The sequence below is a fragment of the Aquarana catesbeiana genome, linkage group LG08, assembly GCF_042186555.1.
Source record: "Aquarana catesbeiana isolate 2022-GZ linkage group LG08, ASM4218655v1, whole genome shotgun sequence".
Taxonomy (NCBI): Eukaryota; Metazoa; Chordata; class Amphibia; order Anura; family Ranidae; genus Aquarana; species Aquarana catesbeiana.
Window position 1 is genome coordinate 32,892,975 of NC_133331.1, and position 13,261 is coordinate 32,906,235.

Consider the following 13,261-nt stretch of genomic DNA (forward strand, 5'->3'; position numbering starts at 1 on the left):
CACTGCCACATCCTGAGTGAATTTTCTATTATATTAGAAAAGAAGAAAGTTAAATAGATAGACTCAAATGATTGTGGGTGGAATTGCCATCATCCCAGAATATAATTCTTAAAGCGTGTCCTCATTTGGTGGGATTTTTAAGGCAATAAACATATTGATTTTTATAAAATCACTTATTGAAAAAAATATATCATTGAAATTGTAGAAAATTTTCAACAATTTTAATGATACAATTTTTTCAATACATGGTTTTATAAAAATCAATATGTTTATTGCCTTAAAAATCCCACCAAATGAGGACATACTTTAACAAAGAAAGAAAGTTACAAAGTTACATATATATATATATATATATATATATATATATATATATATATATATATATACAGTGGGGATGGAAAGTATTCAGACCCCCTTAAATTTTTCACTCTTTGTTATATTGCAGCCATTTGTTAAAATCATTTAAGTTCATTTTTTTTCCTCATTAATGTACACACAGCACCCCATATTGACAGAAAACACAGAATTGTTGACATTTTTGCAGATTTATTAAAAAAGAAAAACGGAAATATCACATGGTCCTAAGTATTCAGACCCTTTGCTCAGTATTTAGTAGAAGCACCCCTTTGATCTAATACAGCCATGAGTCTTTTTGGGAAGGATGCAACACGTTTTTCACACCTGGGTTTGGGGATCCTCTGCCATTCCTCCTTGCAGATCCTCTCCAGTTCTATCAGGTTGGATGGTAAAGTTGGTGGACAGTCATTTTTAGGTCTCTCCAGAGATGCTCAATTGGGTTTAAGTCAGGACTCTGGCTGGGCCATTCAAGAACAGTCACAGAGTTGTTGTGAAGCCACTCCTTTGTTATTTTAGCTGTGTGCTTAGGGTCATTGTCTTGTTGGAAGGTAAACCTTTGGCCCAGTCTGAGATCCTGAGCACTCTGGAGAAGGTTTTCCTCCAGGATATCCCTGTACTTGGCCGCATTCATCTTTCCCTCGATTTCAACCAGTTGTCCTGTCCCTGCAGCTGAAAAACACCCCCACAGCATGATGCTGCCACCACCATGCTTCACTGTTGGTACTGTATTGGACAGGTAATGAGCAGTGCCTGGTTTTCTCCACACATACAGCTTAGAATTAAGGCCAAAAAGTTCTATCTTGGTCTCATCAGACCAAAGAATCTTATTTCTCACCATCTTGGAGTCCTTCAGGTGTTTTTTTAGCAAACTCCATGCGGGCTTTCATGTGTCCTGCACTGAGGAGAGGTTCCGTTGGGCCACTCTGTCATAAAGCCCCGACTAGTGGAGGGCTGCAGTGATAGTTGACTTTCTACAACTTTCTCCCATCTCCCGACTGCATCTCTGGAGCTCAGCCGCAGTGATCTTTGAGTTCTTCTTTACCTCTCACACCAAGGCTCTTCTCCCCCGATAGCTCAGTTTGGCCAGTCGGCCAGCTCTAGGAAGGGTTCTGGTCATCCCAAACGTCTTCCATTTAAGGATTGTGGAGGCCACTGTGCTCTTAGGAACCTTAAGTGCAGCAGAAATTTTTTTGTAACCTTTGCCAGATCTGTGCCTTGCCACAATTCTGTCTCTGAGCTCTTCAGGCAGTTCCTTTGACCTCATGATTCTCATTTGCTCTGACATGCACTGTGAGCTGTAAGGTCTTATATAGACAGGTGTGTGGCTTTCCTAATCAAGTCCAATCAGTATAATCAAACACAGCTGGACTCAAATGAAGGTGTAGAACCATTTCAAGGATGATCAGAAGAAATTGACAGCACCTGAGTTAAATATATGAGTGTCACAGCAAAGGGTCTGAATACTTAGGACCATGTGATATTTCAGTTTTTATTTTAATATGGGGTGCTGCGTGTACATTAATGAGGAAAAAAAATGAACTTAAATGATTTTAGCAAATGGCTGCAATATAACAAAGAGTGAAACATTTAAGTGGGTCTGAATACTTTCAGTCCCCACTGTATATATATATATATATATATATATATATATATATATATATATATATATATATATGCAAAAAAGATAATACTTACTTCCCCAGAAGACAATGAGTCCTAACTTCACACTCTTGAAGTACTATAGTGGCTGAAAAATGTTCAGCATCTAGGTGTGCTCTGGGTGTCCCATAGATTCTTCCAAGAGAGTTGGATTTTTGGTTATCCCCCTTGTGCTCAGTGGTTCCATTATATGCTAGCACTATGTCGTTAAAGAATACAGTACTACCATAGAGGCCAACAAAAAATATCAACGATCACAGAGGGGAACCAGGCCTCCAACAAACCCAGAAGAGCATTGGAAGCTGAAGAATCTCCAGCTGAATAGACCTTCAGCAGAGTGAAGTTAGAATTTGCTGCCCACTAGAGAGGTAAGTATAATATCTCTTATTTTGCAGGGGGTATTATTTAGACATTTTTGGGATAACAGTGTTCACTTTTTCCTGCATTATTGTTGTAATATAATATAATGTAATAGAAAAGTCACACTGGGTAGCAGTGTCCAGCTGCAGAATACCATCAAGACGTACATCCTTCTGCTTTAGTGCCCCTCCCTCCCCATCAACCTTTCCTTTTCTTTTCCAGGTGTTCCATTTAATTGCCTGGGACTAGGAAAATACAGAGTAACTCCAGGTACAGGAGAGCATGTAACGCCCTCCCCTTCCTCGTATATAAAAGTGCTGGTCCTTGGCAATGGTCCAGTACTGTCACATTGTGAGAAAGTCCACAGTCCTGTGTAAACTCTGGCTAAAGTAACTTGAAGTTTACAACGGGCTTCCTTTCCTTACTCCCAGCGGCTGAATGGAGCAGTGGGAGAGCAGAGTATGTGTTGCTGGGGAGGGGGGCATTAAAGTCAACCTGTAGCTGTGCATGTAGCTCTGCATAAGTAAAGTACAGGTGTGCTTGAAAGCTAAAGCTTTGACTTTACACTTCTGATTACCTAGCAATCGCTGCATGTATTCAAAAAGTAAAATGTAATATTATTTAATCTACTATTTTGTTTTCAAAAAATATGTACAATAGAAAATGGAATCCACAAAACTCCCTTACGAAAAATGCCACAAAGCATGTACAAGACATGGTATGCACAAAGCAAGCAGAGACAAATTTGTAGAATACAGTGCCGGATTTATAAGGGGGTAAAAGGGGCAATTGCCCCGGGCCCCCCTGCCAGAGGTGGCCCCCCTGCCACGGGGAGCCAAAGACTTCCTTTATAAAAAATGAAACTTATTTTCCCTCCAGCCTTCAGTTTTGTGGTATTTGAGGAAATTGTTCAGCTTGCAGCCTTTGCCAAGCTCCGGTTATGTCTCAATCCATCTCAACAGGAAGTTTTTTTTACATGATGAAGGGCTTGCTGATACCTTTCCAGGTCGTTCAGCAAATTGGCACTGATTGAGAATTATCTGAGAACCATGATGACCCATGAAAGGCTTAAAGTCTAAGTTCACCTTTGTTCACTTTTTCTATTTTTTTTACTAAATTCCAGCCCCCCTATGTATCAATATAGCATTAATGTAATTATTTTGCAAAAATAAAACAGCTTTCCATTAATTCTACACCGTATTACCTCCCTCTCTTCATAGCTGTTTCAAAACACCGCTCGGTTACTTCTGCCTTACTTCCTGGTCAGACTTTAGAACATGACACAGGAAGGAGTTGACCAGCTGATCTCATTAGCACACACCCTGCATCATCCACCCTCAGCTGGTCAACTCCTTCCTGTGTTTTGACCTAAAGTCTGTCCAGGAAGTAAGGCAGAAGTAATCAAGCAGTGTGTTTAAACAGCTATGAAGAGAGTGATGTAAGCATTTGTAGAATAAAGGGAAAGCTTATTTTTGCAAAATAAGTACATTAATGCTATATTGGTACATAGAGGGGCTGAAATTTAGTAAAAAAAAAAAAAAAGTTAACTTAGCCTTTAAGCCAGCCATAGATGATATGATTTTCTTTCCCTGCAACTATGGTTTGCAGGAAAGAAAACATCTTGGTTTCCCCATCATTCCCCAACATTAGTGTTGATGGTGGCATCCCTGCCTTGGAGCTATTGTTCTCTTGGTGCGCGTGGGGGGGGGGGGGGGGAGCAGTGTTAATTTTGATGTCAAATATCAATTTAGTTTTAGTCATAGTCTTTTGACTAAAATCCCATTTTAGTTTTAGTCATATTTTAGTCATCTGATTTGTTTTAGTTTTAGTCATATTTTAGTCCACTAAAACCTCTAGTACATTTTATTCTACTAAAATCATTTTAGTCTGCTAAAATCGAATGGGTTTACTTAAATTGTAATGCATTATTTAAGCATTTTTCTAGAATTTCCAAACTAATTATATACTGCTGGAGTAAAAATCTAATAAAATGTTATTATTTATGGTATTAAGGTTTGAACATGTACTACAGACACAGATTTAGCTGTTGTGATATATATAATCAGTGTTATTTTAAATGTCAAATTTCGATTTCTATTTGGTCACAGGCTTTTGACTAAATGCAATTTTAATTTTGGTATTTTAGTTATCTAAATTCTTTTAGTTGTATCAAATAGTGTTAATTTAATTGGCGAATAGATTTTAGTCGGCAAAATTAGCACTGCCGTGCTTGCCAGGAGAGCACAGTGATTATTGCTAGCAGCTAAATCTACTGGCAATGATCGCATGTAAAAATCCAGCATGCTGGTTGTACCCAAGTCGATCTATGGATCAACTTGGGTACAATCAGTCTGCCCATACATGGTTCGAATCTCAGCTGGTCCCTGCTGAACCAGCCAAGATTTGAAATGTCTATGGCCATCTTGAATGCTCTGGGCCTACTGGCTGTCGAGAGCAGTTTCCTCAGGATGATACAGTTTGATGAGTTTTAGCCGATGCTAAGTGCAAGGCAGAATGACTCTTTGTAAATATTGTAGTGTGATGTATAACCATGACTTGCCAGTTCCAATTATCTTTTATTGACTGTATTCATACAGTCAATACAATTTGAGAAAAAAAAATCTGACAAATGTCCTCTTCGGAAAACTTAACATTTTTTTTAGAACAAATGTGGTGAACCGTTTGCTTCAGTTCACTTTTTTATTTGTCATATAATTTAATTTCTATGTTGAGGGGCCCCCAGTCTTGAAGTGTCCCAGGCCCCCCAAGGTCTAAATCTGGCACTGGTAGCATCTGAAGCCAAGGCGTTACATCTTGGAATTTACCAAATCAAAGTTACAAATAAGTTACATTTATATCTTCAAAACTGAATAATGTAGAAGAAGGACGAGTCTTTGGAAGCATATTTCCTGTAATATATTTTGCTGTAGTTACTGTATAAGCAAACCTAGAAGATGAAGTCTGCAATTTGCACTGAAGCAGCTGAAATTAGACTGCCCGTTAAACAAGATTTAAGGGAACACTACAAAAATGAAACCCTGCATCTATATGGTTATATATTCATGCTGTTTGTTTATGATTGTATTGTTAACGTCATGATCACTTAAGATTCATAAAAATTGAAGAGTGAATTAGTATAGATTAGAGCAGCATAGCTACAAGTATATATATAGATATATAGATATATATCTATATATCTATATATATATACACACACACACACACACACCAATTAGCCATAATTTTATGACCATCCACCGATTATTGAGTAGGTCCAGTTTTTACCGCCAAAACAGCCCTGACCCCTCGGGATGGATGCCACTAGACCTCTGAAGACATGCCGTGTGTGGTATCTGGTACCAATCCACCAGCAGCAGATCATTTAAGTCCTGTAGGTTGGGAGGTGGGGCCTCCATGGATCAGACGGGTTTTTCCAGTATATCCCACACATGCACGATGGGATTGAGATCTGGAGAATTTTTGGTTTTTCGAACCATTCATGAACCGTTTTTGAAGTGTGGCAGAGTGCATTATTCTGCTGAAAGAGGCCACTACCATCAGGGAGTACCATTTCCATGAAGAGGTGGAGGTGGTACATGTCATAGTAACATCCGCCCTCATTTTTTCTGCTTTCAACATATCAACCTCATGGAAAAAAAAAAAAACCTCATGAACAACATGTTTTCTTGCTGCCTAATATATACTACCAAATTGCAGATGCTATTGTAATGAGATAATCAATGTTATTTACTTAGCCTGTCGGTGGTCATACATAAAGTCATGGATGATCGGTGTGTGTATATATATATATATATATATATATATATATATATATACATATATATATATATATACATATATATATATATATATATATATATATATATATATATATATATATATAGTATATACTGTATATATTGTAGCCTCTAACATAAAGTGTATTAAAGCTAAAACATTTTGATTTAGATTTGATTTGATTTTGAGTTGGCATGGGTTAGACCCTATTTTAGGTACCTAATGCTCTCTGTGTCACCACTGAGGAGATTCATCCACAGTATAGGTACTATTGGCAATTGTCTTCAGTATAGAATGTGGTTAGGAGAAATCTTTCAATGGGGACATCCCTTTCAATGAGACTATATTCTCTATCTTTGAAGAGATCTCCTCTTAATTTTTGCTGTGTTTCTGGGAGAGGAAATGAATATAAAACTCCCTGATGGAATATATACTCCTTACTTTATCCAAAATTAAAAACAAAGTTATGGCTATAAATATTCCTTAAATTGAACCTGTCATGAAAGAAATAGCAGTGCTGCTGTGCTGTTACCACTAATCCCAGTGGCCTGACTTTTATGCTGGGCTTAACACTTTCCAGTCACTGACTCAAAACAAGTATAAAGATCAGAGAAGTTGAAGAAAGGTCACAAATACCTATCTATATACTTGTTCCAGGCCAGCATTTTCAGAATAAGAGGTCACCAATGGCAGCCCCAGAATTTCTCAAATGACAGGCTTCCTTTCCTCATATTAGGTTTGATCACATGATATACAACTTATGAAATTCGCTAACGGCTCCTAGTCGGGAGTGTTGAGGCATCCTGCCACCTCTGTATTGGATCAAGCAGTGTTTTCTTCATCCTGACAGCATCAAAGCCACATTTCCTTCTAGGGTTAATGGGATGCGGTGAAGACATTGAGAGTCAGAGGTGAAGTACTACTGTTGACATGGAAATCAATCACCTCTACTGATAAATACTTAACGAGTGATTAACAATGCCAAATTCAAATGAGGGTGAAGCACTTGTCAGGAACATAGATGGGCAAGTGGGAAAGAAAATGTCAGATTTAATTTAGAGCACAAGCCCAAGCTATTTTCCAGTTTTCAATAAAGTAGGGGAAAGGTTAGAACCTCTTTAATTTTTTAGAATGGGGGTGGGCAACTACATGGCAAATGAGGTTTAATGTTGAAAAATGTAAAATAATGCATTTGGGTGGCAAAAATATGAATGCAATCTACTCACAGGGGGGGGGGGGGAACCTCTGGGGGAATTTAGCATGGAAAAGGACCTGGGGGTCCTAGTAGATGATAGGCTCAGCAATGGCATGCAATGCCAAGCTGCTGCAAGCAAAGCAAACAGAATATTGGCATTAAAAAGGGGATTAACTGCAGAGATAAAACAATAATTCTTCCACTCTACAAGACTGTGGTCTGGCTGCACCTGGAGTATGCTGTCCAGTTGTGGGCACCAGTCCTCAGGAAGGATGTACTGGAAATGGAAAGAGTCCAGATAAGGGCAACAAAACTAATAAAGGGTCTGGCGGAAATTAGTTATGAGGAAAGGTTGCGAGCACTGAACTTGTTCTCTCTGGAGAGGAGACGCTTGGGAGGGGATATGATTTCAATGTACAAATACCGTACTGGTGACCCCACAATAGGGATAAAACTTTTCCACATAAGGGAATTTAATAAGACATGTGGCCATTCACTAAAATTAGAAGAAAAGCGGTTTAACCTTAAACTGCGTAGAAGGTTCTTTACTGTAAGACCGGTTAGGATGTGGAATTCCCTTCCACAGGCGGCGGTTTCAGTGGGGAGCATCGATAATTTAAAAAAATATTAGATAAGCACCTGAATGACCACAACATACAGGGATATACAATGTAATACTGACATAAAATCACACACATAGGTTGAACTTGGTGTCTTTTTTCAACTTCGCCTACTATGTAACTATGTAAGAATTTTCTGATCTGCTGAAGGTGGCAGAAAGTGAGGGGAAATCTCTTTGATGGGGACACAGGCATAAAAGTACTTTCCTAGTAAAATGAGGACACCATTAGAAGCGGTCACCCAGTAGAAAGTGAAAGGTTTTCCACTTTAAGGGCAACAGGGGCATTCATCCAGATATGAGATTTCTGCAGCTTCAAGCATGTAGTGAAATGATAGAGGACTTTCCTGCCGAAGACAGTCATTTTCTAGTCCTGCAGGAACACATATACTCAAGAAAAAAAATATGCCTCATATGATATTTTAAAATTCAAAAATACTTATTTTGTAAGAAAATGTGCTCTACCCTACACAAAACAGCAACACAGCAAGAAAGTTTAGGGTGAAAAATTGTTAAAAGGACGATTTGTTAGCCAGCGAGCAGAATCCTTACAGGGCTCCCCGGATCAGAAGCTTCTCCTGCACCACTTGCAAAAGGAATTTCTCTCTTTGGGCTACCCAGATGACGGTCAGACTCTTTGAACTGGGTAAGCTGCTCATCTAGAGCCTCTTTTTGGAGCTGCAGTCTTTGGGTATGGCCGGCTTGCACACCTAACTCTTTCTCCAGCATGTAGACTGCTCTGTCCTTAAATTTAATTTCATCCATCTACAAGGAGAACAGAAGAAACGTCACTTATATGCAGGACAACTTGCTGGACTCATCTAGTGATCTTTGAGGACCATATTACCATGTAAGAATTTGTATACAACTTCCTAAATTAAATACTATCTAGAACATAAAATGTGCCGTTTTACCGATGTTGGGTAACCAACTTATATGAAAAAAGCCTGAATGAAATTAAAACAATTAACAGTTTAAATTTGTTAGTATCATACCCATAAAGAAACTTTGATGACCACACAGATGTAGGATTCATTGACCACATTTACAGAATAAGAGAGGCAAATATTGGAAATGTTCTTGAAAACAACCAGAATCCCAACGTTTTTCAGTGTAGAATTTAAAATGAAAAACATTAACAAATTGGTTTCAACACAACCGCTTTTCCTTTTTTGTCCAATGATTATAAAACAAGTCCCTTGGGGCACTGGCCAAATGTATTTCTTATAGTGCCTTACAGATCCAAAAACATCGAGAGACACTGACCTAAGAGTTTTCCTTGCTTCCTAGTTTTTGAGTTAGCAGTTTGCCCTTTGGTCTTCAAGTGCCTTTTCACAAGTCTGGACACCCTATTGTACATAAGGATAAATGGAGATACCTCTAGGTAAGCCTGCTCTCAAAGTATTTAGGGCTTAATACAGATATGTCCCAGCGTCATACTTTCATGGATTAGAATAGGAAAACGTGGCATAGAGACACCATGACCTAGTTTGCAGATGCTAAATATGCCTTACATGTAGGTGTTTATTATATGTTAGAAACAGATTTAAAGCTGAAGTTTAGCTAGAAAAAATTCTCTACAGCTTTAGTCACATCACTTGCCTGTAATGCAGTATAAACCACGATGTCCAGGCATCCTGTTATTCAGTGCAGGGAGGCCGGTCCTCTTCCTGTCTCTGAACTTCCAGCACAACAATGGTTCACAGATGGGGCTTCAGGCAGAACAGCAGTACAAATGGTCTGATGGGTCCCCCTCCTTCTTTCTTCTCCTCAATTGAGAAGAGTTCTTTCATTAGTTACACTGCTGGTAACACGATCTGTGAATGAGAGAGCTCTGTGACTGATCAGACTCTCCCCCATTCACAGATTGTGTTAAAGGCCGTGAGAGCAATAAAAGGATGTTTCTCAATGTAGCAGTAAGGAAGGGCATGTGCCCATCTGACCATATGTACTGCTGTTCTGCCTGAAGACCCCAAACTGTTAACCATAGCAGTGCCAGAGGTTCCGAGACCTCTGCACAACACGGAACATACTTCATTACAGGTAATTGATATGTTTGAAGCTGTAAGGAAGGTTTTTTTTTAGCCAAATTTCAAATTTAAGAGGTCCTTTTTGCTATCTAGTAGAACAGCGTACACCACTGTGCACCTGCTCATTGAATTATGAAATGGGTGGCTCGCTGTTTACTTCAAACAGCGGCTTGGAAGTTTTCAATATCACTATTCCCCTTGATTACCCAAAAATGTACTTCTCATGTATGACAGTCTAAACAAGTAAAAAATCCGGTTACCGTGTTATGTACAGGCCTTATTAAGCAAGCCAAAACTTCCTTTACCTTCCATGATTCTTCCAAATTCTTCTTTATTTGTGCTTCACACACTCCCTATTCTAGAAACTGTAGCTCACAGTGATTTCAGCATTAGAGGTAAGGCTGTCAATCCAGAAAGCAGGGGGCAGGACTAGGTGTGGCCAGGTGCCCATTGTAGGGTTGCCAACTCATCCCTTTAAACCCAAACACATATTAATTACACAGGTTCTGTGACTGATTAAGGTGGAAATTAAACTCACTTGGTGCCTTATCTACAATAAATTAGCCTCAGAACCTGTGCAATTCATATGTGTTCAGGTTTAAATGGATGTTGTGGCACCCCTAGCTCAATGACATGCTACAAGCTTGTGAATAAGCAGTTACAATGCTGTTAGGCATGCCACCTGCAACAATTATTCATCCCATTGTAGTGCAAACAGGCACATCCTACATGACAGTGTCAACTCTGCTCTTAATTCAAGAGCAGTGCAGCATTGTTGCCATACTATCATAGGAAGCTTCATTAAGTGGACTCCACTGGTAGAATCAACAGGTATTTGTGAGACTTTGCAGGGGGACTAGCAGAAAACGATGAACAGAGTCATTTATGATTAAAGTAGAACTATAGGCAAAACTTTTTTTTTTCATTTTGGATAAAGTAAGGGAGAGTTAAAACCCCTGTCAATTTATAGCCATCTATGTCCCATTTGGAAGATTTACCTTCAGTTCCTGTCCCATAGCCAAAACAGGAAGTGAGAGTAAATCCCTGCCAATTAAAGGAATTAATTCCCCGGGTCACCAGAATTAGTGTCCCCATTGGAAGATTTCCCCTCTATTACTGTTCTGGGGACAACCCAAAATTTGGGATTTTCTTTTACTTTCACTTTTGATGATAAACAGAAAAATAGAGAGGGTGAAGGTGTTCTAACCCCTCACCACTCTGTCCAAAATTTAAAAAATTGTCCTAAGTTATACTTTCAGTGCTTCAGTACATTTTTTAATGGGAAGCCATAGTTATTTTTTTTCAAATTCTTCATTTAACAAAAAAGGCAGTTTCCATGACAGCGAGACAATAAAAGATGATAAGTTTTACATCATTATACAGAATACAATTGTAGGCAACTAGTAGATAAAATCCAGATACATAAAGGGATCAGCGGATTCACAGACAATGCAAATCCAGTAGACTATCCACAAATCAGTCATCGGGGAGGGGAGCTACTATTGGCTCCCTTATGGTAAGCTGAAAATTGTGTAAAACTAGTCACGGAAAAACAAAAAATGCCCAACTTTTTTTAAGGGAAGGGGGGAAAAAAAGGGGGTGGGGGGTGGGATAAATAAACAAATAAGCTAATGGAATGTGTTGGTGTGTGAAAGTGGGGGGTACTGCAGAAAACATCCTTTAACCAGCAGCCTCTACATCAAAATAAGTTTTCAGATGGCAATAGTTCTACTTTCACTTCAATGCCCTCCTTCTAGATGTATCTGAAAATTACATTCTGACTATCCCTTGTGAATCCACAAATCTTGGCTACAATCACCTATCATGTTCATAAATTGTGTATGGCTTTTGCATGGTTGGCATGCATGTCTTTACAACTCAGGTTCTTGTAACACAAATATGTTATGGAGATTAAAGCCTAACCTTAGCCAAGGCTGAAAAAAACAAAACATGACAGATATTATAGCCTACAACAATTTATACAAAACGTCTTGCCTTTTTTACAATTTTCTGGCACTCACTCAAGATTAACCTTTAAAAACAAAATAATAATCAACAGTCTTTTATGTATTTGTTAGAAGCCTAAAATACAATGTATAAAGCAGAATAGGTACAGTGGAGCAGTGGGGAGCAAAGTATATAAAGCAGTGTATACAGTGGAGCAGTATGGAGTATAGTACAGAAAGCAGAGAGTGTATACAGTGGAGAAGTGTGCCATGGAATACATAAAGCAGAGTGTATATACTGGTGCAATGATCTCCAGTATGTTGCATTGACAGTGCCACCAGTGGAGATAGGCAAACCAGATTGGACCCAACTCAAATTCAACCCGAATTAGGCTCATGGTCTTATAACAGATATCTGTTCATCTCAGATAATACTGATGTAAATCCACTTGTCCTGTTTCGAGTTTGGATTTTGTTAAGGTGCAACATTCTTTTCTTTACCTCTGCAGCCAGTGGAGGTCCAGGAATCCTGGGCGTGGTAGGCATATCTGCACCTCAGGGACAGGTTAGATGTCAACTTCTGACACCACCAGTAAAATGGCATTTGTCTAAAACACAAACAGTATCTCTTCAAATCACTTAGCATGAAGCCCATGGACATAAGATGATATTTAATCAATCAGGCTAGATATGCCTGGACAGGCTGATGATCTCAAGTCTATAGAAGCAGGTAAATACCTGATGGCCAACTGCTCTTGTGGGAAATGTTGATTTGAAAGGTCAGAAAGCCTGGAAGCTTTGCTCCACCCTGACATAAGCATTCTCTAGCCTAGTGTGGTAACAGCACACTAGGAGTAGGGTTATAAATGCAAGCAGCCTACCCGTGCTAAAATTAGCTGTTTCCACTGGAAGTACATGCATGCCCTTTTCTTAGCTTTGGGGATGGTCTCTTCATAACAGATTCCCACTACTACTGCTGCTTTTGGTTCATCAAAGAATCATTAGAATACGCAAACACACCTTGCAAGAGCTCTCCCAACCTCTTTGAGGTAAGTGGCTTCTGTGCTCAACAGCCAATCCTTGCATATATAGACACCCACTTATGTGAAGCAAGCAACAATTCTTCCCTCTCGGAGCTGCCAAACCAGTCTCTCAAGGAACCATCTCACTGACAGACAGTCTGGTGCCCATCTACTTCCTCAGGCGGCTTTACTTCTTTGCATCATTCACTGCTCAGGATGGATTCTTACATGTAGGTTTGGCCTTCTTAGATCTTCTAATGTAGGCTTGTAAAATA

The 13,261-nt window shown here is 39.1% G+C and overlaps 1 protein-coding gene across 7 annotated transcripts in view; it reads right to left on the minus strand.

The window, feature by feature from the left end:
* The window catches only part of JAKMIP3 (Janus kinase and microtubule interacting protein 3), a 278,385-nt gene that overhangs the window by 120,540 nt on the left and 144,584 nt on the right, over positions 1 to 13,261 (minus strand). For 5 of the 7 annotated variants that reach the window (XM_073595683.1, XM_073595682.1, XM_073595684.1 and 2 more), the window contains exon 4: positions 8,541 to 8,753. The exons of the other annotated variants lie outside the window; for them this stretch is intronic. In XM_073595683.1, the coding sequence (XP_073451784.1) occupies positions 8,541 to 8,753 (213 nt within the window). The remainder of the gene's footprint in view (positions 1 to 8,540; positions 8,754 to 13,261) is intronic. 7 annotated transcript variants of the gene reach the window in all.